At 56.0% G+C, this 24,642-nt stretch overlaps 6 protein-coding genes across 6 annotated transcripts; 2 read left to right on the top strand and 4 right to left on the bottom strand.

The window, feature by feature from the left end:
* Window positions 1–244: 244 nt before the first annotated feature.
* Window positions 245–5,146, bottom strand: CMQ_7167 (autophagy protein; the record flags this gene model as incomplete). Its single annotated transcript, XM_014314172.1, has 8 exons — window positions 245–1,614; window positions 1,684–1,737; window positions 1,851–2,716; window positions 3,065–3,156; window positions 3,231–4,343; window positions 4,409–4,675; window positions 4,726–4,988; window positions 5,053–5,146. 8 exons carry the CDS (start codon window positions 5,144–5,146, stop codon window positions 245–247), a joined length of 4,119 nt encoding a protein of 1,372 aa, XP_014169647.1.
* Window positions 5,147–8,384: 3,238 nt separating this feature from the next.
* On the top strand, window positions 8,385–15,067 carry CMQ_7230 (RNA polymerase 2 transcription elongation factor; the record flags this gene model as incomplete). Its single annotated transcript, XM_014314235.1, has 2 exons — window positions 8,385–12,133; window positions 12,592–15,067. 2 exons carry the CDS (start codon window positions 8,385–8,387, stop codon window positions 15,065–15,067), a joined length of 6,225 nt encoding a protein of 2,074 aa, XP_014169710.1.
* Window positions 15,068–15,317: 250 nt separating this feature from the next.
* On the bottom strand, window positions 15,318–17,789 carry CMQ_7039 (phosphoprotein phosphatase; the record flags this gene model as incomplete). Its single annotated transcript, XM_014314044.1, has 8 exons — window positions 15,318–15,468; window positions 15,523–15,861; window positions 15,931–16,774; window positions 16,833–17,093; window positions 17,153–17,257; window positions 17,338–17,430; window positions 17,491–17,536; window positions 17,595–17,789. 8 exons carry the CDS (start codon window positions 17,787–17,789, stop codon window positions 15,318–15,320), a joined length of 2,034 nt encoding a protein of 677 aa, XP_014169519.1.
* Window positions 17,790–18,739: 950 nt separating this feature from the next.
* On the bottom strand, window positions 18,740–20,792 carry CMQ_7442 (uncharacterized protein; the record flags this gene model as incomplete). The annotated part of the gene is made up of 4 exons (XM_014314447.1): window positions 18,740–19,303; window positions 19,378–19,832; window positions 19,895–19,966; window positions 20,030–20,792. The coding sequence occupies 4 exons, from the start codon at window positions 20,790–20,792 to the stop codon at window positions 18,740–18,742; spliced, it is 1,854 nt and encodes a 617-aa protein (XP_014169922.1).
* Window positions 20,793–21,613: 821 nt separating this feature from the next.
* CMQ_7393 (ard family protein) lies at window positions 21,614–22,256 on the top strand (the record flags this gene model as incomplete). The annotated part of the gene is made up of 3 exons (XM_014314398.1): window positions 21,614–21,643; window positions 21,715–22,086; window positions 22,140–22,256. The coding sequence occupies 3 exons, from the start codon at window positions 21,614–21,616 to the stop codon at window positions 22,254–22,256; spliced, it is 519 nt and encodes a 172-aa protein (XP_014169873.1).
* A 1,376-nt stretch (window positions 22,257–23,632) lies between these two features.
* On the bottom strand, window positions 23,633–24,451 carry CMQ_7533 (ER-associated proteolytic system protein; the record flags this gene model as incomplete). The annotated part of the gene is made up of 2 exons (XM_014314538.1): window positions 23,633–24,214; window positions 24,275–24,451. 2 exons carry the CDS (start codon window positions 24,449–24,451, stop codon window positions 23,633–23,635), a joined length of 759 nt encoding a protein of 252 aa, XP_014170013.1.
* Window positions 24,452–24,642: the final 191 nt, after the last annotated feature.

Here is a 24,642-nt window from a genome sequence, read left to right as displayed (position 1 = left end):
GAAAAAACTGTATTCTGGGTCGAAATGTGAAACCTAGAAAAGACGGCGGGAAAATAGGCATTTCCTGTATTCTACTTCGATGGCGTCGACATAGACAATATAGTCGTGGTTTCAATTTCTCGTCGCTTTCGAAAAACCTATCACAGTCTCCAAGGCAAATGTTGAGTAGAAGTAACAGTAAAGAAAGTTGCAGTAGTAGAAAGCAAAGGGCAGACCAGGAAAATAAGAAAATAGATCACATCCGTCAGTATTCTAGACCCCCGCTGTAGCTCGACCCGCGTGCCAGCGCTGCTCGGTCTTGACTCTCCCGCGTCAACTGCTCGCTGCTCTGCCGTCGACTAGGACATCTGTCCGCCGACACGTCAGAGGCGTCCTCTTGTGCCAGATATTCGTCCTCGCCGTCATCAACGGGCAGGTTGCTGTACGCCGCCTGTCCAGACAGCAGGTCTGTGGGCTCGTCCTCGATGCGGTGAACGAAAAAGGCCGCTACGAGCACAGTGATTCCGCCCAGCGCCATAACCACGGCGATGCTGTGATCGCCGGGCGTGCCACGCGGCTTTTGCAGGAACTTGAAGATGATGCTGGATCCCACGGTGGCGATCATCTGCGGCGCTGCGATGGCCATGTTGTGAATGCCGAGGATGACACCAGCCTGGTCAACCTCCTCCTCCTCGTTGCCGCTTTCCTCGTCACTGGGTCCATTGCCAACGAAGTCGTCTCCGTTTGCATGTTCTGCCAGCGTCTGCTGCTGCTTCTGCTGCTTCTGTGCCCGCATCCGCACATCCCGGCGGCTGATCTCTGCACTGATAATAGCCCAAGGCGCCCACAGCGTCAAGGCCCAAGTGATGCCGACGAGGCCGATGAGCGCAGTAGCCGCCGCCACGCTATGCACCAGCACGGTGCAGGACATGCTCCCAGAGAAGAGGAGAAGCGACAGCATCCAGGCGCGGCGCAGAGTCAAGCCCGGGATGACAAGGTAGTCGAGCCACGACTTCGGGGTAGAGAAGATGCTTGCATCGGAAACCAGAGCCGCCAGTTGTCGCTGCTGATCTCCGACGACAGGACGGGTGTCGTATGTTGGCGCGATAAAAAAGGGAAGAAACACGTTTGTGCACAAGCTCGTGATGGAATACACAAGCAGCGCAAATGTGCCGACGCGGGTGGCCTCTTCGTAGAGCCGATCCAATTGTTCGGGTGTCATATGAGGATTATCCTGCAAGAAGGGCTCGACGTAGATCTCGCCAATGTATGAGGACGTATAAAAGAGCATGGGAAAGAAGCCGACCCAGGCGCAGAACTGCACGGTGCAGACCCGCTTGATCTGGGGCGGCAGGCGGCGGATGGAGACAAATATCTGCTTGAAGAATGAAACGACTCCATGTCGGTGGCTGGCTGAGGCAGATGGCGGACCGTCGAGACGAGGGTCCCGCTCGTGGATGAGAAGACAGCTGATGAGGATGGTTGAGCCGAGTGCAACGCTGGCAATGGCACATAGGTCTTTGAACTGCGTGTCACCGAGCCACCAGAGGAACGTGGGTAGGTTTGCATAGCCTGCCACATAGCCGATGATGTTCCCGAGTCCAGTCATGCGGCTGGCCATAGCGTTGGCAGCCTCTGTTTTTGGGAGAGAGCCGAAATTAGTGTGACTGCTGTGGTGGGGATGAGATGCTCAACAAAACACACCTTGCTGATGGGCTGGAGCACAGTCGACGATGAAGGCCCGGATGGCTGCTTGGACTGTTGTTGTCAGTTTTTGGAATGAGGATGAAAGCGAGAGAAAATGACCAAGAAAAAGGGGGAGGCGAGAGAAAAGAGAAACAGGGCAGGAGCGACCCAGCTGTCCAACGTACCCGTGTTGATGGCAAAGTCGAGCACGTAGACCCAGAAGACGGCGACGATGATGATGGCCGTGCGGACGCCACCCGACGTGGGATCAGCGCCGAAGACGCCGTGCAGCGTGCCGGCGACGACCTCGCGCGTCCAGGCGAGGCACATGAGCGACACGATCGTAGCAGCCGCGCCGCCCAGCATGAACGGCTTCCGCTTGCCCCACGGAACGCGACAGCTGTCGCTGAGCATGCCGACATACGGCTGCACGAGCGTGCCGGTCAGCGGGCCAGCGATCCAGACGAGTGCCATGAGCGACTTGCTCAGGCCGAGCGAGAGCAAAAAGGGCGATCCGTTCGACAGCTCGACCGACCAGGCAATCTGCAGCCCGCCGATGCTGAGCGTCAGCAGCATCAGGTACCAGACCGACCGCGTTCGCTGTCGCTGGGCTTCGTCCTCGTCAGCAGCAGCCTCGTCGGCCGACGACCCGTGACCGAAGTGGTGGTGGTGCCGCAGACCGCCCGTCGCCTCGGACACCCGGCTCGCGTCCACGTCGGCCGACGGCTCGGCAGACAGCAGCGGCGAGTGCTCGCCACCATCGCGGTCGTCGTCCTGGTCGTTGCCACCATGGGACGTATCTACGCCCGGCAGCGTCGGCCGCTCAGGCTCGCCGCTGTCGGCCGCTGTCGAGATCGCCCCCAGAGCCGGCATAGGACCGGAGGGAGAGACGTTCGCTTGGTCAGAGGACCCAAAGGGGGCAGCTTTGTCGTAGAGACACGAGGAGTTCCCGGAATCCGTCGATGGGTTGAAAATTAGGTAGTGCTTCTTTCTATCGTTGACACCGGATTGTATCACCGCTTCGGTGAGGAAGAAGAACGCCAAAGTAGAGCTTGAAAGGCAATGTCGGGCACAAATGCTGCGTTGTTACTTGTTGTCCCGTGCCAAGTGATAGCAGGTGATCTAACCATACGATGAGAGGAGGAGACAGCTCCAGACACTAACTGTAGCGGATCCGGCTGCTCCACAACAGCTCTTCCGTAGCTGGTAGGGCTAAAGGCTAGGCGAATGACGGCGATTACGTAGCGCTACCAACAACCAGCAGGGATTATTCTCTATTCCATTTCACCGGCGCCTCTGTCGCGGGTATTAGGCCCATGCATGGCCCGTCAAATGACACGACTAAGATACTACAGAGTTATCGCATGCAGAAAACAAACACCAAGCCAAAAAAAACTACGACTCATCGATCTTGTTGATTTCTGCCCGTGCCTCTTCCCATGTCTCCTTGTTCTCTTTCGCCCACTCAATCTGGCTTTTCGCGTAGGCAATCTGAGAGGTGTCCCGTTAGCATTGCATATGCATCTGCATCTGCATCTATGCACCACATCAACGGAAAGCCTTACCATGTACCGCTTCAGATCGTCCTCCTTCTCGAGCTGGAACCGCTTCAGGTCGTGCAACACGCTCGTGCTGGCATCCTTGACGTCTTGAGCAGACGCTACTTGTGCCTGCTCCAAATGCGCAATCGACTCCCGCGTTTTCGTGATCGTGTCCCGCCGCGTTCTCTCCGGGTCCACGTCCACAACGCCTTGCACAGCATGTCGCAGCGGCCCGAATATCTTGTTGGTGATTGAGCTGCTGCTTGGCATCTTCCTGTGGCCTTGCGTCGGCACACTGCGCTCTGGCGGTCCGTTCTTAGCCGACGGTACAGATGAATAGTCGCCATGTGTCGGCGGGAAGTCAGAGTCGATCGATGCCGTATCCTCCTGGCTGCCATCCCTATGGTGCCGCCCCCCGCTCGAAGGATCCCGTGCACTGTTTGACCGCCGTGGTGGCTGGATCTGCTGGCTGTTGCTGAGGTATTGGTCGATGCGCCGCGCCTCTGCCTCGCTCCGCTCCAGCTGCTCCAACAGCGCCCGCTTTTTCATGAGATCCTCGTCGGTCATCTCTTGCTGCACCCGCTTCAGAATCCTGTACCGAAGCACCGTGCGCACAACTCCCGCAAACTGAGCATGCTCACGCATTGGCTCTGCAAAGCTGGCTCCGAGAGACGTTGCGAGCTCTTCGGTCGCAATGTATGACGAGTCCACTGCCTGTCCCACTCGCTCGATAGCCGGTCCTAGCGTTGGTGCTTGTTCCGAGAGTGCAAACGCATTGTACCGAGCGCCGAGCTCGGCCAGGTCCGAGGCAAGAGTTGACAGGTGGCTGAGCGTGCGCCGGTTTACCTTCTCCATCGGTCCTGTCAGCAGCTGCTCGAGCTCTTTGCTCGAGGCCTCGTAGGACGTAAAGTAAGGGTCAAGCTCCTGTTCGCTGAGTTGCGCCGACTCTGGAGGAAACCGTGAGACGGCATCGTCGCTAGAAGGTACACTGATCCCTGCCGGGACCCTGAGCCTGGCCGAGTTGGCTGGTATCGGTAGGTAGGCATGTGCTGGCGTTGGGTTTGCCGGATCTAACGGTGGTGCTTTCAAAATCGACTTGGGAATCGATGCAATGGGATGTGAGTGCAGTACCTCGTTCTACATGCATGCCAAAATTAGTACCCGCCCCAAATACTGCGCACAATACACCCTGGCGAACGTACCCAGCTGGCGTTGGGGTCGAGGAAGCGCCACCAGACGCCGTCCATGCGAATCTGTTCCATCCGCCGACAGCGGTTGAGAAAGACTGCAAGCATGCGCTTCCGTAGATCGATGATCTGCTGATCCTGTTTCGCATTCGTCGGATTTGCCGCGTAGTCGGCCATAGTGTGCTTTTCAGGTATTGGGGGAATGATGAGGGTCGGGTGCAGTCGCGTCAAAGCCTCGCGCAGAGAGGCAAACTCCGAGTATCGCCTTCGAACTTCGAGATCCTATTGACGTTTAGCCTCATCTTCGCTTCGTCATGCCGTCAATTACTCACCCCTGTCCGGATCGTATACACAATAAAGCGTCCGTTGTTTTCCGGGCTCTTTCCAGCATCTACAATCAAAATGGGGGTTTCGGGGTTTTCGTAGAGAATCTGTTCGACGCGGCTGTCATAACCGCCAGGCTTCCGCCTGGGCTGCAGTCCACTGGGGGCTTCTGCCGCCACTTCCTCATCACTATCGTCGTCGCTCGAGGACTTGCCATAGCTCGGAATGATATCCGGCTCATCGTCGGTGGAAGGCGCACTGTATCGGGCATCTAAAACAGGTATTGTCAGAACTCATCTGCAGCACAAGTACGGATAAGAGGCAGAAACACTCACGGCTATCCGGAGACGATGGAGCTACGGACGACTCAAACGAGTCCCTCCGATCAAAGCTGCTCCCGTAGGGATTGTTATCCTCGTCGTTCCACATGGTCACTTTGCGCTTCGCAGAGAATCAAGGGCAAAGCTATTTCGAGCGAAGCCGCGCCCGAGGTAAAGATAAGCCACAATCGCCTTCACCACAATGCCTAGACAAGTCCGGACTATAAGATGCCGGTGCGCAAAGAATGTAGTGGGGGAGGGGTTGGTAGCGGAAGCTCGGATTCGAACGTCAAGAGAAAATAGGAACAATTCGGTTAGGTGCTTGGGATTTCTCAGCGCACTTTTGAGGGCCGCCTAATACTCTGTAGGGATGAGAATCGGAGTTGCAGAGGCAAAGAGATGGCTAAAGGTACGATATTGTGAGGCAGAAAGTTGGAGGCAACAGAGTAGTGGAGTATTCTTGTCCCAGCCTCTTGTCGCACCTTCCTACATACGGAGTATGACGACTGGTGTGTAGACCCGCTTTTCTTCTGCTCCGCTCTCACCGAGGCAGCGAAATGTCGGTGCCTGGTTAGTCGTTCCGCAAAATCCTGCGTGTTATTGAATTTCCCCAGATCTAGGCTCCTGGTCACTTATCACACATGCTAAAATTGATTGCCTTCCTAGAATTCCAATAACCAGATCCACCCTTTCCACTCCTCTCGCGTCTTTCAGTTGCTTTCTGAATCTCGAAATCGCCAGAAGGACACATTACTGCCTTCTTCGTCCAAATTGGCGATGCCAGCCTTGCGGTTTGGACCCGTTGGGGTCCTATCACCGTGTTTTGGACCCGAAAATCCTAGGTCAGGCGATGGCCCTGCACCTTTTCGAACCTGCCTCGAAGTTGCTTCGGGAGTGCTTCTATCAAGGCCAGTTGGTCTTGCCTCGTCAGCTTTTACGTACTTTTTATGCAGATGCTGTAGTTGCGCGAACCTCTGGGTGGCATAGTGTTTACCTGCTTGACCTTCTATCCCTCATGTATGTCCTTTCACTTCGTCGGCCTCTACAGTCCATCTGTTTCGGCGAAGGCCGCAGGTTTCTCTCATGCGGGGGTTTTCGGCTTGAACGCAAAGCCTCTGATGAGACTCCAAGAGCGCTGAGGACAGGAGGCACCAACGATGACAAAATGGAAAGCCAAGAGGATTTTTGGTCAAGGCCGTCGTGAATATGTCGTGTTCTGTGGGTTAAGTAAGTATGAAGACGGTTTCCGTTTCCGATTTTAGATGAGTTTACCTATCGCGGTCCGGGGTGATACTACGGCTTGTTTCCCGTCTTCTCCGTTGAATTCGATCGTCAGTGTAGACGCGGGGGCTATGATGGTATAGCCGTCTCCTCCGTCTCTGCCGCTCCGATAGACGAGCACCTGAATCTTCATAATTGTAACGCTTCACATGTCTGCGTTCACCGCGTTGGTGCTGTCGGTTTCCATTTTCTAGATTTTTTGCTGCATCAGCTCGTTCAACCTTAGTTTTATTGCGCCTATACAATTTGGGGGAGTCCTTTGAATAGCCCAATACGGCGTTGTTTCCGGTGGATGTTTCCGATGGCAAGCACACCACAGAGGAACTTGCAGAACATGGGCGGCGGGTGCGGGCTCTTCCTGCTACAAAGGTAGAAGCAGCCTGGTAGGGATACCAAGGTCTTGGATGCTGTGCTGAACCTCCGATGTTCTCAAACTTTGCCGGGATGTCCTGCAGAATATTCCTGGGTACGTCGCATGCATTTGCTATCAGTTGACTAGGCATAGGTGGCGCCGAAGCGACTGGGTAGACTTCAGGTGGTATTCGATTCTCCGGAGTAGCTTTTGGCAGCCAGAACATCGACGACCCTTTAGATTCAGTAGATCTCACCAACGGTGGTGGTGGCGGTGGGAGAATGGATAAGATTTGCGGCGTATTCAAGACGAACGAATGCATCACCGACCGCTGAGACAATCCTGGCGGTAGAGGCTGGCGTCTAGCTTGATACTTCTGTGGCTTTGCAAGCCCGATCTGTGCTTTCGGTGCCGCCGATATATTTTCGCCTGCAGCCACTTCATGAGGTGGTGATTGGGGTGCCGGGCTAGATGTTGCTGCATTTTGGGCATGCTGCAATGGCACGGTATCGGAAGATTTCTTGGGTGTTGGTCCAATCTCAGGAGGCTGAGAAGTAGAAGCAACCGGGAGAGCCTGAATGGTAGGAGTGCTAGGAGAAGATGCCTTGGCGGGGGGCGTCGTTGGAGATACTTGTGGTGAATCGACAGGAGTATGATGGTTGCCCTGCAAAGACGACTTGCTCGAGACCTCTGGAGTTTGCTCACTTGGAGACCGTTCTGTTTTTATCTCTACTACCGGTGGCTCTACTACCGGCAGCTCTTCAGTATCTGATATCGCCTTTTTTCTAGGTCGGATTACTAGACACCAGTAAGTGAAGCCCAGCATCAGCGGAGCAATGATAGCAATGAGGACGATTCCGCTTTGCTGGGAACTATTGTAACAGCTCCAACCAGAGCAGCCGTGTGCATCAGGGGGCAGACTTCTCTTTTCGTAATGCTGTTTTAATACAAGAACACTCTTCGACGTATTGCATAGGCGTGCGAAGTGAAGCCGTGGCGGAGGCATGGTATGAAGCTTGATTGAAGGACTTGCGTGAAAAAGATGCCACAAGATAATCTTGGGGGAAATCTGAGATTGTATTCGTCCAGAGAAGATGACTACGCTTTGTTTCAGGCAATTTGATGGGTTATAACATGGCAAGTGCGGTATTCACTAATAAGGAAGCTACAACCCTGCAGGTTACACAGCTAAGAGCTTGCTAGATCGCGATGATGTCGGCGCGAAGAACGTGCGTAAAATGTGATTCGTCATACCCTTGTTTGTATTTAGAGAAAAGTGAATCGAAGACAGTGACACAGTGAAGCAGACTGACGAACTATCGCCTTAAAAACACAGTTTGCGAACCAAACAGTCCTGAGCTGGAAGCGGTCATGTGATCGTTCATGTGACCCCACCCGATTTGGACGCACCCTTTTGTCTCTGTGGAGCTAGTTCTGGTAGACGTCCGCCAAATTATTTTTACAACTGCTTCGCAACTTCAAATTGAACATTCACGTCCTCGAGTCGCGCAACTATCTAGCGATCACACAACACGATGCATAACTGAACTGACGAGGGGCCCCAAAACTTGACAATAGAGAGGGGAATAGCAGTACTGTCCCATCAAAAACGACTGATTCGACACCGCTAGAGATTCTTGGACGAAACGCGTGTGAGATCGCGCTGCCGTGTCTTCCTCGAACCTCCTCCCCCCAATAGCCAATTTACGGCACCATGGCATCGTCTGTGCGAAACGGTCACTACGATGGCGGTGCGAACGGAAGCTCGCAGGGTACGACCTTTGCGAACCCCGTCAGCAAACGATTCCTGGACGTGCCGGCTACCATCGATGTGCCAACGCAGGACGAGGATGAAGCTGTCGAGATCGGGCTCGAGAACCTTGTGGACGACCCGACCGATCTCTGCGACCTTTTTGAGAACGAGAACGCAGCGCGCACGTACTGGATGACGGTGTCCCTCGCGTACGCCAAACAAGGCAAGATCGAGAACGCGATCGAGATGCTCGTCCGCGGCGGCAACGCGATGCAGAACAACAACCCGAAAGAGAAGCTGAGCATTGTGGCCTGCCTGTGCTGGATGTACCTGTGGAAGAGCAGGCTGGCACCCCGGGTGGCACCGGAAGGGTCGCTGGTGTCGGAGGCCAGGACGAAAGAATACTACCTGCAACTGGCCACGTCATCGCTGAACGAGGCTTCGCGCATCAACCCTGCCTACCCTCCGCTGTTTCTGGCGCGCGGCGTGCTGCTTCTTCTTAGGGCGTCGTTGCAGCAGCCATCGTCGTCGGCTGCGGGTGGCCAGGTAGACGGCGAGAAGGCGGAGCTGCTCCGGGCGGCGATGAAGTCCTTCGACGACGCTTTGCGCGTGTCGCAGGGCAGGAACATGCTGGCACTGATGGGAAAGTCACGGGCACTGTACTCGATTGGGAAGTATGCACAGGCGCTCTCAGGATACCAGGAGGTGCTGCAGAAGGCGCCTACTCTCGTTGATCCCGACCCGCGCATTGGTATCGGCTGCTGCTTCTGGCAGCTGGGCTTCAAAGAGGACGCCAAGGCTGCATGGGAGAGGTGTCTGGAGATCAATGCGGACTCCAAGGTGGCTGATATTCTGCTGGGCCTCTACTACCTCAACAGCAGCGCGCAGGTGCCGAGCAACAGCCCCGACTTCATCCGGCTCTACAAGAAAGCCATGACGGAAAACACGCAGAAGGCTTTCAAGCTGGACAAGAACATGCCGCTGGCGTGCTCGACGTTTGCGGGGTATTTCCTGTCGCGCAAGTCGCTCGCCAACGTGGAGTCTCTGGCGCAGAAGGCGATCCAGAACACAGATGTGAACGCAATTGCCAGTGACGGGTGGTATCTGCTGGCACGCAAGGCCCACCTGGACGGCGACTTGGGCCGCGCAGCGGATTACTACCGACGCTCAGACGAGGCACGTGGCGGAACAGAACGAGGCTACCTGCCGGCCAAGTTTGGTGTTGCGCAGCTGTCTGTGGTGAAGAATGACCTGGGCGAGGCGAAGCTGCGTCTCGAAAAGATGATCCAGCAGTCGAAGAGCCTGGAAGCCATGGCACTTCTGGGAACTCTGTATGCCGAGGAGGTGTTTGCAAGCGAGCGGTCGTCGGTGAAGGAGGACAAGGCGGCAGAAAAGAAGAAGGCAATTGCTCTTCTCGAGAGCGTGAGGGGGGCGTGGAAGGACGCGAAGAAGAACTTGTCGCCGGACTCGGCCGTTCTCCTGAACCTCGGACGGTTGTACGAGGGCGACCAGCCGGACAGGGCGTTGCAGTGTCTCCAGCAGGTGGAACAGATTGAGCTGGACCAGATTGTGGAATCGGAGAAGGCGCCGGAGGGAACGGACGAGGCAACACACCGGGAGTCACTCCGGAAGCTCCTCCCACCCCAGCTGCTGAACAACGTGGGCTGTTTCTACTACCAGGCGGACAAGCATGAGCAGGCGAGCCAGACATTTGAGCTGGCGCTGGACGCGTGCGTGAAGAGCCAGAGCAAGGGCGACGACGAGACGGACGCGGACGCATTGGTGACGACGATCAGCTACAACCTAGGGCGCAGCTACGAAGTGCAGGGGGTGCTGGACAAGGCGGTGGAGGTGTACGAGGGCCTGCTGAAGCGGCACGGGGGGTACACGGAAGCACGGCTGCGGCTGGCCTACATGCAACTGCGGCAACACCCTAATGACGGCGGCCCGGATGCGGTAGCGAAGCTGTACCAAGACAACCCGAGCGACCTGGAAGTGCGGGCGCTGTACGGGTGGTACCTGGGCAAGGTGCATGCGAAGAAGCGGCCGGCGAACATTGCAGAGGATCTGGAGCTGCGGCACTACAAGCACACGCTGCAGAACTACGACAAGCACGACCGGTACGCGCTGGTGGGGATGGGCAACCTGTACCTCCTGTCGGCGCGGGAGATGCGGCGGGAGACGGAGCAGGAGCGGCAGAAGCGAAGCGCGACGTACAGCCGTGCGGTGGAGTTTTTCGAAAAGGCACTGCAGCTGGACCCGAAGAATGGATATGCGGCACAGGGCATTGCGATCGCGCTGGTGGAGGATCGGAAGGACTACCGAAATGCGCTGCCGATCTTCCTGAGCGTGCGGGACACAGTTCGCGGCGCAAACGTGTATGTCAACCTGGGGCACATCTACGCAGAGCTGCGACAGTTCTCCAAGGCGATTGAGAACTACGAGGTGGCACTGACGAAGGAGGGCAAGGGCAAAGGGGCAGGAGCGGACACGACAATCCTCTCGTGCCTCGGACGAACGTGGTTCAACAAGGCCAAGGTGGAGAAGGACCTGGATGCGTACAAGGAGGGTCTGGAGTGCGCGAAGAAGGCGCTGGAGGCGGCTCCGGAGCAGGTGCACTTCAAGTTCAACGTGGCTTTTGTGCAGATCCAGCTGGCATCGACGATCTACGGGCTGAGCGAGAGCCAGCGGACGCTGCAGCAGCTGCAGGAGGCGGCGAGCGGGCTGGAGGAGGCGATCAAGGCGCTGGACGAGATTGCAGCACACCCACAGACGCCGTACCCGAAGCAAGACGTGGAGCAGCGAGCGAACATGGCACGCAACACGCAGCGACGACAGCTGGAGCGGGCGATTGCAAGCCAGCGAGACTACGAAGAGAAGAATAAGGAGAAGCTGGCGGCAGCGCTGGAACAGCGACAGGCGGAACTGCGACGGCGGGAAGAGGAGCGACAGAAGGTGGTGGCGCTGGAGCAGGAGCGAAAGGAGAAGATCCGCAAGGAGCGGGAGGCGATTGCGGCGCGCGACCGGGAGCTGGCAGAGAAGCAAGCGGAGGGGCGAGCGGAGGAGGAGCGGTCGCGACGGGAGGTGGAGATGACGACAGACAGCGAGACGGGCGAGAAGGTGAAGCGGAAGCGCAAGTCGGCCGCGGCCAAGGGCGAAGGGCGAGCGAGCAAGGGACGGCCGCGGCGGAAGAAGGCACGCGACGAGGAAGACGAGGACGAGGAAGACAACAACGGAGACTACGGCGACAACGGGGACGAGAACAACGGATCGGAGGCCGAAGACAGCCAGCCAAGGCCGAAGAAGCGACGGCTGCTGTCGAGTCGAAGCGGCGCCAAGAGCAGTGCCAAGTTCAAGTCGTCGGAGCTGGTGCACAGCAGCGATGATGACGACGACGACGAGGAGGGCAACGAGGGGGCCAAGAATGGAGATGGGGATGAAGGCAACGATCTGCTGGATGAGACGGATGCGGCGATTGAGAGGCGGCGACGGGGTCGGGCGCACGACTCAGACTCGGACAGAGACCAGGCAGAGAGGTCGGACCGGATGGAGATGGACTCGGACGGCAGCGAGAAGGAGGACGGACGGACGTCGCAGCCGAGCAAGCGAGGCCGTCGGGGCGGACGGGTGCTAGAGGACGAGAGCGACGAAGAGGCGGCAGAAGACGAGAGCGGGCCACGAAGACGGGCAATGAGCGATGATGGGGATGAGTAGGGGGACGGAGAGAGAGAAATGGAGAGAGAGGAGAAGAGAGAGAGGAGAAGAGAGAGAGGAGAAGAGAGGAGAGGAGAGGAGAGAGAGGAGAAGAGGAGAGAGAGGAGAGAGAGGAGAGAGAGGAGAGAGAGGAGAGAGTAGAGGGCGGAGGAGAAGGGAGGAGTAGGTAGGCCGAGAAGATATCGAAAAGAATCTGTAAGATACGATATGAAGCAAATTGCCAAATGGACTAGGCGGTTTTACCGCTGTAAGGAGAGTGTTTGCTTAGAGAGTATGAGTGTCGGTTTACAGGCGTAAGAAAGTGTACCTGTGATAACAAGGACTCCGTTTTGCGGAGAGGCCACTAACTTACAGGCGGCTCTAAATGCACTCGCTAACCACATATGGATTAGCGTTTATTACGGTCATCTATCGTTATCGTGACGCCGCCAATTCTTTGCTTCCCCGCGGTCAGAAGCGTTCGTCTCGATGTGATCGTGCGTCACGACTGCGACTGCGACTGCGACTGCGACTGCGAATGCGACGAGTCCATGGACCACTTCAATGTGACGGTGCAGAAGAATGGCACGCTCGTGTCGACGCGGCGCGGACTGCAGGTGTCCAAGCACAAGCACAACGGCATCTCGTTTGTGAACGCGTCCGGTCCGGCCGTGTCGTCGACCGCGGGCGACAGCAGCAGCGTCGATGTCGGGCGGAGCAGCCGGGCGGCTGACGGGGTGAGGGTGGTCGATGGCGGAAGCAAGAGCGGCGTGGCCCAGGCGCCTAAGCCGACACCGACATCGACGTCGAAGCCGAAGATGCTGGCACATCGGTGGAAGTTTGTGACAAAGCCGGTCAAGGCGGCGGCGGGTGAGCGGAAGCGAGACGGCGGACGGCAGGCGGAAACGGAGACAGAAACAGAAACGGCGACTCCATCCCAAGCGCCATTCCCTTCCCAGATGCAGACGGCCTTCTCGGCCTCGACCAGCAGCAAGCGGACCCGGAAGCAGCCACAGCCACGGACCAGCAAGGGAACCAGGGCGTCCCGGAGGAGCAGCAGCAGTAGCAACATCATCAACACCAACATCGCCCCCACCATCCTCTCGATGCCCGCCTGGACCTGCCGGATCCCCCAGCTGGACGAGGCCCAGCAGCGGGCATTCTACCAGTCCCTGCAGCTGGTGCCGCGCAAGATCTACCCGTTCGAGGACCTGCTGCAGTACAACCCGGCACGGTCGAGCGAGTTCTACGCCATGGTCGTGCGCGACCCGGCCGCCGTCCGCTGCGTGCTGCTGTGCGGCGCCATGTTCCGGGCCGTCTTGGGTGGCGGTGGCGACTCGGGCGAGCTGGCCGGCGAGGTGGCTCACGTGTGTGCCATTGTGAGCGAGCAGCTGGCGCAGTGGACGGCAGCGACATCGGTGAACACACCCACAAGCTCAAATACACCGACAACACAAACACCCCCTCCCTCTACTCTCGAGTGCATCACCACTCTCGCTCTCATGGGCGGCTTCACCGGCCGCTACGATCACTGGCACGTCCATATGCGTGGCCTTCGCCGCCTCGTCGAGCTGCAGGCCGGCACCGACGGCCCTGACGCCTTTGCTGCCGCCTTTGGCCGCCTGCCGCCGTCGCTGCAGACAAAGATGCGCAAGACCGATCTCAAGGGTGCCATCGCCCTCGGCACCGCCCCCTACCTGCCGTTTGTCCGCTCCTGCGCCAACGCGTCCGACGACGTTCTCACGCCCGCCGCCCGTTCCTACATTGTCGCTGCCGTGGCTGCCCTGCTGGCGCCCTTTGGCACGGCCGACACGACCGTCGGCGTCGGCGTCGGTGATTTCGGCACTTCTTTCGGCACCTTCGGCACTTCTTTCGGCCTCGGCACTTTCGGCACCCCCACCTCCCTCACCCAATATGACTGCGACTACGACGACTACGACTACGACTACGACTACGCCGGCATCTACAGCTACAGCTCCGGCTACCACCACACCCATTATGGCTACGCCTATGGCGGCACCGTGCGGCCGCCCGTCATTGACGCCGTCGGCCAGCTGTGCGTCTTTGCCCGCGCCGTCCAGCTGACCGCCCATCGAGCCGCCACCAACGAACCCCTGCCGCTCGACCCCTACAGCTTCTCCGAGGAGCTGCACTGGCTGCAGCACCAGCTCGTCTGCCAGCCCGCCGCCCTGCGCGACTCCGCCGGTCAGCAGAGCGGCCTGTCGTTTGACTATGCCGCCCCCCCAACTCTGTTACCGCCTCCGCCTCCTCTCCTCCCCGTCGATCCCGCTGGCCTGCAGACGGATGACTTTGTGCGCAACCACCAGGCCCCCCTGACCGTCCCCTTGCCCGTGCCGGCTGCCTACGACAGCACCGACGGAACGCCTGTCAGCTTCCTCGAGCCGGCCTTGCGCATCTGTGCCCTGCTCTACCTCAAGGAACTCATTCCCGACTTCCCCCGCAATCTTGGCGGCTATGCCGTCCTGCTTCACCTTCTGCGCACCCATCTTCGCCCGAGCCTCTGGCTGGACGGTGCCTCCGGTGGCGCCCCTACCCCTACTGGCCAGCTGCTCACCCATGGCCGCGCCCGTGCCGTTCTGCTCTGGGTCTGTCTCCTCGGAGATGCCGTCTCTCGCATCGCCGATACCAACGAACGCCGCTCTGGCCCCGACTGCTACGACCGCTCTGTCTTCCGCGCCCGTCTCGTCGAGCTGGTCAGCAGCAGTAATAGCATTAGTAACAGCAATGCCAACATCGGTAGCACTGGCATCGGAAACGGTGCTGCTGTCCATGGCACCCTGCTGCCCGATGGCGACTGGGCCCTCTGTCACCTGCTCGATCTGCCCAAAATTCGACCCGGCGGCGAGCATGACCAGCAGGCCGTGCTGCAAATGTTGGCCGAGGCCCAAGAACCCTCACCGCCGATCCTAGACGGCGCTTTTATCCTTTGATCCGGACATTCGTCTGTGTATTTTTGTATTATGTATTCCACGGAAAATGGTTGGTTTTCTTTGGGCTTGGGCGTGTCACTATAGAGGCTATATGTCTGATTGTATGTAATATCATGGTTCTGGCTGGTTTGGGACGGCAGGCAGACGGATAGACGGAAACGTGGACCGGTTGTGCCACGATATGAGATCAAGCTATATATCACTCGTACTTGCTCTGTCCAGACGCTCATGTAATGCTGACTAATCGTGCTCAAATCGGGCAGTCCGGCAGACCCGTCTGCCAGTTTGACTTCACGTACGGCAAGAGGTAGTCTTGCGACGTGAAATTCTCCGAGATGTAGTACGTCACCATGCTGCTGTTGTAGGCCGATCCGAGGTAATCCAGCACAAAGGACTCGATGCTGCCACTGGTCAGTGCCCTTTCGCCCTCTCCTTTTGGTCTGTCGTTCACTTACAAGTCCACAAATATAACGTCCACCTTCTCCGGGTCACCTGACTCTGGGAAGCCGCCCGTGCCCATAAAGTAATTGGGAATGCTATAGTATGGGATCTTCTGATGCGCCGTGTCGTCACCATCGCTGCCAAAGTCGTCTGTCGTTGTGTAGCCGGCCGTCTCTGTGGTCACCTGGCGCCGCACAATGCCGTGGCCGTGATCGTGGCTGCTGCTACCGCTGATATCGTCACGTCTGGTCACGCCTGCAATCGGGTCGACACACGAGTCGCGGCCGAGCAGGGCTGCCGTGTCCGCCAGGGCCAGGGGGCCATCACGCTTGTCCACGCCGCCATTGTTGAGTCTGCAGGGAGTCGGTGGTCAGTCGCCTCCTGGTCTGTTTGCCTCTTTCACTCTTACAACGACCACTCACCCGTTCAGCAGCCCCTCTGCCAGGCTGTACGGCACGTCCGGGATATACAAAAAGGCGTCACGAAAGGGCGATACTATAAAGTTGTCGTCGTACGTAAATGGGCCCTTGTACATATCGAACCGGATGCCGCCTGTGTTGCTGTACACCATGCGGGCACGGTCGGCGCGGTCCGTGTTGACAACGCTGGTGCCCAGGGCGTCGCTCAGCGGCGTGAAGATGTTGGTCTCGTTGCCAAATGGAACGCACGTCTGGCAGTAGAAGTCGGGCACGCAGCCGTACAACTCGCCGAGCCGCTGCGACGACCGGTCGCGCCTGATGTCGTCCGTCACCGCTAGGCCACTGTGGTAGTCGAAGCCGGTGGCATTGCTCGAACCCGTGCCGACAGCGTGGAAGGAAAACGTGTAGCGGTTCCAGTCCAGGTAGCGCCTCGCATATATCCACGGGCCCGTCGCGTTGGCCGTCGCCTTGCGCGTCGGGTTAGGCACACCATGGGCCTCATGCACGCCGTGGTAGCCGCTGTTGTCGGTGTCAAAGCCGCTCATCGCCAGCCAGCCCACCGTCTCGCAGTACCGCCCCGATTCCAAGGCCGTGCTGGACTCATCCAGCACCGCAAAGTCGCGGATGTGGCTGTGGCCTCCAAAGATCTGCACCGGCTTATCCGCATGCACCGTCCGGATCGCCTCGTACACCGTCTGGAATGTGCTGCCGCTGGTCGTCGGCCGCGCAATGTTGTGCCCGATCACGAGGAAGAGGTCTACCGGCTCCGGCGCATTGACTGCCTCGACAAACCAGTCCTGCTTCACCATCGTCGCCGCCGGGATCACCTTGGACACATTGGTGTTGCCTAGTGCCATGTACTGTGAGTATGCTGGACAGAACTCGTGCAGAGTCCGGACACTCACCCTTAAAGTCAAAGAGAACCCCGAAAGCCATGATCCGGAGGCCTGCATATCTCATCAGCAAGCGTGTCGTTTCGCCTGTCAAGCGGTCGCCCTTACCCTTGGGTGTTGTGAAGTAGCGGTACTTCTGGCCAATGTACTGCCACTCGTTCGTCGTCTGGTTGAGGATCTGCACGTTGGATGTGAGATACTTCTCGCCCCAGAACTTGCTGAGCTCGCTGAACGTCTGGTACGCCACTTCAGCCAAGTATAGCTCGTGATTGCCTGTCATGTATTAGCCATGGAAAAGAAAAACAACAGCACAAGGTCGGGTTAGAGCTGACCGATCGTCAGAATATCATACGCGCTGAGCTCTTCGAAGATCTTGTTGGTAAGCTTGCCATCGGGCGTCGTGGTGTCGCTGAGCCCGGTGCCGTCGTGGAGATCGCCTGAAAGGCTGTCAGACAAGGACTGAAGAAAAAGAAAAAAAAGACAGAAAGAAACAAGGAAGAAACAAAGGAGAACCCACCCGTGTCGACCAGCAACAGGTCGACACCCATGTTGCCAGCCTTGTGCTTCAGGTGCGTGGCAAAGGACACAAAGTCGCCAAAGTCGGCGCCATCTGTCTCTGGTCAGCCTGCCTGCCACACATCGTCTCTCCGCCAGCTCCGTCTACACCCACAGTTTTGCTCCTTGATGTGGCCCTCGAGCCAGCCGTGCGTGTCCGTCTGCCAGATGTCAGCCAGGAGAAGAGGGCGCGGTTGATGCGACAAAGACAAGACTCACCGTGTGCATCACGTTCAGCTGACCCCATTCGAGCGGCCGTGTCGGACCGTACGTGGCCTCCTGAGCTCCTGGCTGGATGCGCTTGACGTGCCGGACATGCTCGACCGTGTTCGTGGGACCATAGCAGCTGTCGCAGGCGACAACCGCTGCCGGTAGGAGTGCTGCCGCAACCGCGGAGGAGGCAGATAGTCTCATCGTGATTGTGTCTAGGCAGGCTGGCAATAAGTAGCTAGCCGGTAGGACTAGAAGAACGGTCAAATTTCGACGACGGTAGATGAGCTTGGCCTTGTATTTGTACGGCCTTCGTGCGAGTTGTGCCACAGACCAGGAGTCAGCGCCAAGGGGGAGAAAGAGGGGATTTTGGCGAGGCCGACCAAGCAAGCTTCGAGGCCAGTCGATGGCGGGCGAAAATAGCTCGAGTTCGTTTTCGTCTGTCTTCTTGCTGCAGCTAACACGACCATAACGTTACAACAGAGGTCCGCGCCAAGGAGATCTCGGTGAGGCCGATCAAGCAAGCTCTGGAGCCAATTGATGGCCGGTGAAGATAGCACGAAAATTTGTCTTCGTCTGCCTCTCTGTTGCCCGCCTGAAAGCCGCATCGCTGCGCAATTGCTCGCGCCTGGCACCTCTGTCTCTGATGTCTCGTTATGGGCCAACTTTCAGCATACTTCCATGCTTTGTGCTGTTGCCTGCATGTTCGCCGAGCCCTTGATAATGCACGTGGGCCGATTGAAAGGTCAAGCACGCTTGATAGCTTCCTTCCCGGGGGTGCTATTGGCTGCCGTCACCATCGGCGCCTTCCGTCTCCATTGCGAATGCAAAGACCTGCTTCATTGGGAAAGTGTTAGAACTAATGATAAGCTCCGAAGTGCGGAGTACGGAGTGCCCTAAATCGTATCCTACGTATCTAACATTGCACCTGCACAATGTCACCTAGCCTTGAATGCTGTTGTGCAAGGTATACAGGTAATAATGCTTGTTCACAAAAACTCCTTCTCCTACTCCGTACCATACTGCCATTTAGACTGCCTTCTTCAAAATTCACATAACGCCAGAAAGCAGCCCATTGGAGACCGGCTAATCTAAAATGCTTGTACCCTTGCCCACAACTCATATCTTCAGCATACCACCTCTCCCAACCATGACTATCCTTGCAGATTCACCAGAACCCGAACTTCATCATCCATCAGCATCGCTTCGTGCACGCGACACACTGCCCGGTCCCACTCCCGGTCGTTCCCAACTTCTTCCAGTCCAAGAAGAGTGCAGACAGCCACCGATGCCACCTCGTAGCCCATCGCTGTGCATCGACTCGTCAGAAAAGAGTACCCAGCCGTGCGCATCCAGTCGGTGTGGCCGAGCACCAACCGAGGAAGTACCCTCTCGCACCCTCGCGTGATGTTGATGAAGTACCGAATCGTTGCATCGTCGGGCGCCTTCGCAATATAGCACACGCCTGTTGCGTTGGCTTGGTGCCTCTTCTTAGCAAGCCGATGCTGAGATGTCGCCTCACTATCGCAGACCAGGCCGTCCGAGTCGCTAAGGTGTAATGGTGGCGTTGTACATGTCACAGAGGATGCTGGGGATTGTGCAGACATGACAGCCGATACTACAGAGGATGATCTGGAAATCGAAGACTCTGTCGATACCGGCTCGTCCAGTTCGCTAAAACCACGCTTTTGGGCTGTCGCGAGCCGCTCTCGAAGACACTATGACACGTCTGATTAGCAATTTGATAACAGCAGGAGAGAAAAGAGCGGGAAAAGGGAACCCGTAAACTCACCGATGGAGAATCATGCGCAAATCCCGTCATGGAGAGGGCTGTGGACGACAAACCAGAAGGCGTGTTCGCGGTAGGTCCGTGCTTGGGACGATAGACCTGACTGGGCTTCCGTCTATCTTTGATTTCCTTGTTGCGTTGAAGCTTGTACAGTAGCTTGACGAAGAGCAGAGTCAACCTGGTCGAGTCCGCTGGCCAGACGTACTTGCTTCTGGGGTTCATCAATAACGCCTGCCCGAACCATCGCTCACCCATGCCCAACTCGGACAGAAAAGCGAGCGAGCTCAAGAGAATGGTCACCTTGCGTGTGCGCAGAGCCACGGGATCCTTACTGCCGCTTGAATGGATTGCATGTTCCGGTTTGGTCAGATACTGGCGACACTCATGTTTTATCAGCCTACCCGCAGAAATGCTGATGTCAAGCATAACGTAGATGGCCTGGAGAGAGATCTTTGCGTCTGCAATAAAGGAAAATTAGTAAGGATCGAACCTCGCGAATGGGAGAGAAAGCAGTACTCACCGAGCTGCACATATGGCAAAAGCTCTTCGATGCTTCGCTCACGTAGGTGAATGCTCTCCGGTGGAGGACCATCTGGGCAGCGAGGTCGCAGTTCAAGGTAGTGCAAAGCTGGCATCACAAATTCTGGAGCCGCACCACATCCTGCGGCCATCCCTGGATGCAAAGCCTGGGTCTGTGTATTTGCCTTTGTCTGGCCCATGAAGATAACGTCGTCGTCTTCATCGACTCCGTCGGCGTCGACATCGTAGACAGTCACGTGGTTCTCGCCGCCTTGGCCGGTTTGATCGGGCCAAGAGGCCGGCTCCGACGATAGACTTGCTTCACTATGCGGAGTGTCAATGGGTTGTTGCGGTGGGCCCTCCTGGCCGCTCTGATGCTCTCCATCCTCTTCCTCGTGGAGCTCCCGCTCCCGCTCCTGATCAGCAGCCAGCATCTGCTCCAACTCGCGCATCTCGTCTTCTATTTGATCAAGATCAAGATTTGCGGCTGATGCTGGGTCTGGGAGCGGGAAACCCCATAATTCTCTGCACTGCTGAGGCTCTGGGAGAGTACTAACGTCACTGTCTCTTTGCTGGGTGCAAGCCGCTGCCGGCTCGGCAGGCACCGCCAGCTGAGTGTCTGGAAGCGCAAGCACACTCGTCTGTGGATATGGGCTCAATGTCGACAAAGGTGTCGAACACTCATCATCGCCCCCAAAAAGGCTTTCCATGTCCTGGTCCTCGCCTTGCAAGAGCGAGTCGCAGTCTCCGCCATCGCAGAAAAAGGAAAGATCCTCCATCTGCGAGTCGGGTGCTCGGACGGTTGAGAGCTCCGTAGAGTTTGGACCAAATGTTTCAACGAGGCTGAAAGACTCGGGCTGTGATAATTGAGGCGCCAATCTTCGCTCCTCCACAAGCATTTGCACGTCTCGAGAATAAAAGGTGGAGATTCAATGTGCGTCTATTGTAGGAGAAAAGAATATTAGGCTTCATAGTCTCATCCAACCCTTGTCGTCGGACATGCTTGCATCCCAATAAAAGAAGGAAGAGCTGTTGTTGCCAAGTTCGCGTTCGCAGGCAGAAGTGTTCAGGAATTTTGTGCATACGAGACCCACACAGTGCATATTAATACATTACTGTATTGGTACTGTTTTGAGAGATTGTTGGATCAACCCGTGTAAGCCTCGTTTTTTGCACCTCTGACCAACTATCGTCTTCTTTTGCCATTTTTTCAAGATCTAGAATCCAGAAACTCGTTCGTGATGGAAGGCCCCTTCTTTTATCAATGAATTCTTTAAATCATGGTGAAGATAGTCCCCACTGTCGTCGCAATAATAGAGATGCAGTGATTACTTGCAGTATTACATACATATACGAACTACCTAGAACTCTGCGCTAAACCCAGATTTGATTTAGAATATTTTGACAGCGGCGCCTGGAATCTCTATACGCTTACAGGCGGTAACTTACAGTATTGTGCTTGCTCATATGTAAGATAAGATACATATGTACATACATACGGAGTACAGTACGGAGTACATCTGATTTTTCCAACTTTTTCATAGCGGGGCAAAAGCACGTTTTGGCCCACGAGCCAATCATAGCTTGCAATGCGCTTCTGCTTATGGCAGAAATAGATAAAACGGCATCACTTCCACTCCCTCGTGAGTCAATGAAAGCAAGGGTCCAAGAAACGATAGTCCATAGACAGTTTAAAAGAAAAAGACAACAGCCATTGAATATGAAGGCCTACCTGTACGACAACTTGCCAGTACGTTTAGAGGAAGGGTGAGATATGAATTATGGAGGCCATCAGCACTCTCTGCTAACACTGCACTCCAGGGCGATCAGCGCCTACCACATGACTCGGGTAAGGCTGTCGATGCCGAAGCCCTCGAGCGTCTCGGCGTGATCTATCACCGCGTTCCAGATATTGCGGCTGTTGACCAGCTCGCAGCCGAGCGGGGCTACAAAAACCGCGACGAGATTAAAATCTCGCCCCAGTCGCTCGGTGACGCCTACGATACCAAGGTAAAGAGCTTCTTTAACGAGCATCTGCACGAGGACGAGGAGATCCGCTATATTCGCGATGGATACGGCTACTTTGACGTGCGTAACAAAGGCGACGCGTGGGTGCGCATCCAGCTCGAGAAGGACGACCTGATCATCTTGCCGCCTGGCATCTACCATCGCTTCACTACCGACGATACGAACGTGAGTCCACCGGTATCTCCCGTGCTTCTCCTGCGCTCACTAACCCTTTGTAGTTCACGCATGCCATGCGGCTCTTCAAAGACGAGCCCAAGTGGACACCACTTAACCGCAGCAGTGAGGTCGATGAGAACGAGCAGCGCAAGAGCTATGCCTCCCAGTACCTTAACTGAACCGCCACTTTACATAGATGTGTGGAGATGTAGCGTGCAGGCGTGTTGTTTCTGGGAGAGAGCTTGATAAACCTGTACATTTTGCTTAATGGAAATGATGTCCTGCTTAACCTGAAAGACCTTACCACTAGTCGAGTTGACTGACTGGCCGATGGCATCTTGAGCCTTTGGTGGAACGTTTGATACTGGCGCCGTGGACACGAATGACGTAGCTGGTTTTGCCTGTAAGATATGTGTTCAGACCGAGGTATCAGTACGCTCCGCTCGGACTGAAAAAGGCACATGTCATATTAACATAACACTGTGCTAAGTGTTGACCAACTGCAAATCGATCTTGTGATCAACTTCATGAGCTCTGAAGCCAGCTATGACTGCTGCGCCAGCTATCATCGATAATTCAGTATATTAAGCTGCATCCACACGCCTAGTTATGATCAGCCAGACTCAAATACACCGCTGGCGGTCTTCAGAGAGTGGCACAAGATCAGAAAGGCAGCATATAGTCTAACCTTGACGAGGTTCACGAATATTTAGCCATGGTATTTGTGCTCGCTTGTCATTGACCGATAGTTTGTGCTGAAAGTAAATTAGGTCGATTTCTGCCAGGAGCAGGCTGTCAAATGCAAGGACAAGCGTGAGCTCAACGAGTTGGTACTGGAGCTAGTTTTAGAGTTGGTGATTGAACTTGGGCCATATGCATGTACAATCACGACACTAATATCAACAATACCGCCGAGTCAGATGGTCTCCTAAAGGCTAGCTGGAGTTGCGCATGCAAGTCCGAAAGACAGTATATCGCAATAATGATAGCAACATATCAGGTCCGCAGATTGTCGTGGTGCTTTGAGGGCCCTCGTCCAACATGAAATTGAGGATGCTCTCACGGCCTAGACATCCCACTTCCACTCGTGCGTCTCAGTACCACTCTCGCCTCTACTAAACAACGCGCTCAAGCGCCGACCAACTTTTGCTGTGGGCTGCAAATCATTGACTGCTATAGTAAGCGAGAGACGATAGCTGGGCGTAATTGGGACACCTTTAGGCACATGCACAGGTCACCATTGCGGTATAGGACGTGGCTTGCTAAAAACTAAGAGCCAATGTCGACGACTACCGAAGTCTGGATGAGTGCAATTTTGCAGGTATGCGTTTGCACTAGTTACGGCAATTGCGATTAGTATGCACAATATGGTAGAACGTTGACGACATGAACAGAGGGCAAGCACATACAAGTACGAGCAGATGACGGTTCTGAGTGGCGGAGCGATGATGGCCAGGCCGATAGATGTCATGCCTAGTTCACAACGGAAAGTATATGCGTCGATAACATGGCTACGTGCCGTGCAGATTTAGAAAGAACCCAAACAAGCAAGACATCATCTCAGTTCTGGAATACGCTCAGCGCGCGCAGCAGCAAAGTCTTGGTCGACGGCTCCAGCAGTCTCATCAACAGCTTGCATGTCGTTGTTGGCTTGTGGCCGCTGGCCCTCAAAAATCCACCGCCACCAGCTTGGTGGTGCCAACGGCTGCACCCCGTTGTGCAGTGGCGGGTACACGTCTGTGAAAAACCAGTAAACATGGCCAATGACGACACCCATAATCTCGTCTCGGGGAATGCTTCCGTGGAGAACCAGGCTGAAGCACATTAGCACCCACGGCAAGTAGGGTGCGCTGAACGTCATCAGACCAAGAAAGCTCAGACGTGTGTTATGATTCCGTCGAGACCAGATATAGACGAGTGTCGATGACAGCGGCTGGCCTAGGAAGGGCATATGTATGAAAGATGATATGACGAGCAGGAAGGCCATAGCATAGACGAGTAGCCAGGAGAAGACGGCGGGGGAACGACCGGCTGATTCCTCGAGTAGACGCGAGTATCGCTGAAGGAAGTATATGTGGAAGACAAGGTCCATAGATATGGGGCCAAAGTAAAGGAACGTCGAAAGTAGCCGCCAGTACTATATAGGTATTAGACTCCATGCTGTCAGAAAAAAAAACGACATGACGACAAAACCTACCTGGCCCTTGGCAAACACAGAAGAATAGCTATAGAACAGCTGCCATGGCGTGACAATTTGGCACTGCACTAAAACACTAATGGCAAATGTTGTCGTGGTCCACCATCGTGTGCAGAAAGGCATTTCCCAGAACCATTGTTCGAGCGGGAATCTCCCGCCGTCCATCACTTGGTCCATGATGTGGTGTAGTTGATCTCTTTTTCGTGCCACGCAATTCGAGGCTTCGCTTCGTTCAACTAGACCTCTCAACCGGTCGTCGGTTGTCGGCCGCCGGTTGTCAGAGGCGCAAGGTAAAGATGGAGGATGTTGATGGGGGGCAATGGGACGTGGTGGGAACTGGCGAAGTGGCCGCTAATTTTTGGGCTGCT

This window comes from Grosmannia clavigera (genome assembly GCF_000143105.1).
Source record: "Grosmannia clavigera kw1407 unplaced genomic scaffold GCSC_173, whole genome shotgun sequence".
NCBI classification, from domain to species: Eukaryota; Fungi; Ascomycota; class Sordariomycetes; order Ophiostomatales; family Ophiostomataceae; genus Leptographium; species Leptographium clavigerum.
The sequence above is the reverse complement of the archived record's forward strand: the minus strand, read 5'-3'. Positions and strand labels throughout refer to the sequence as shown.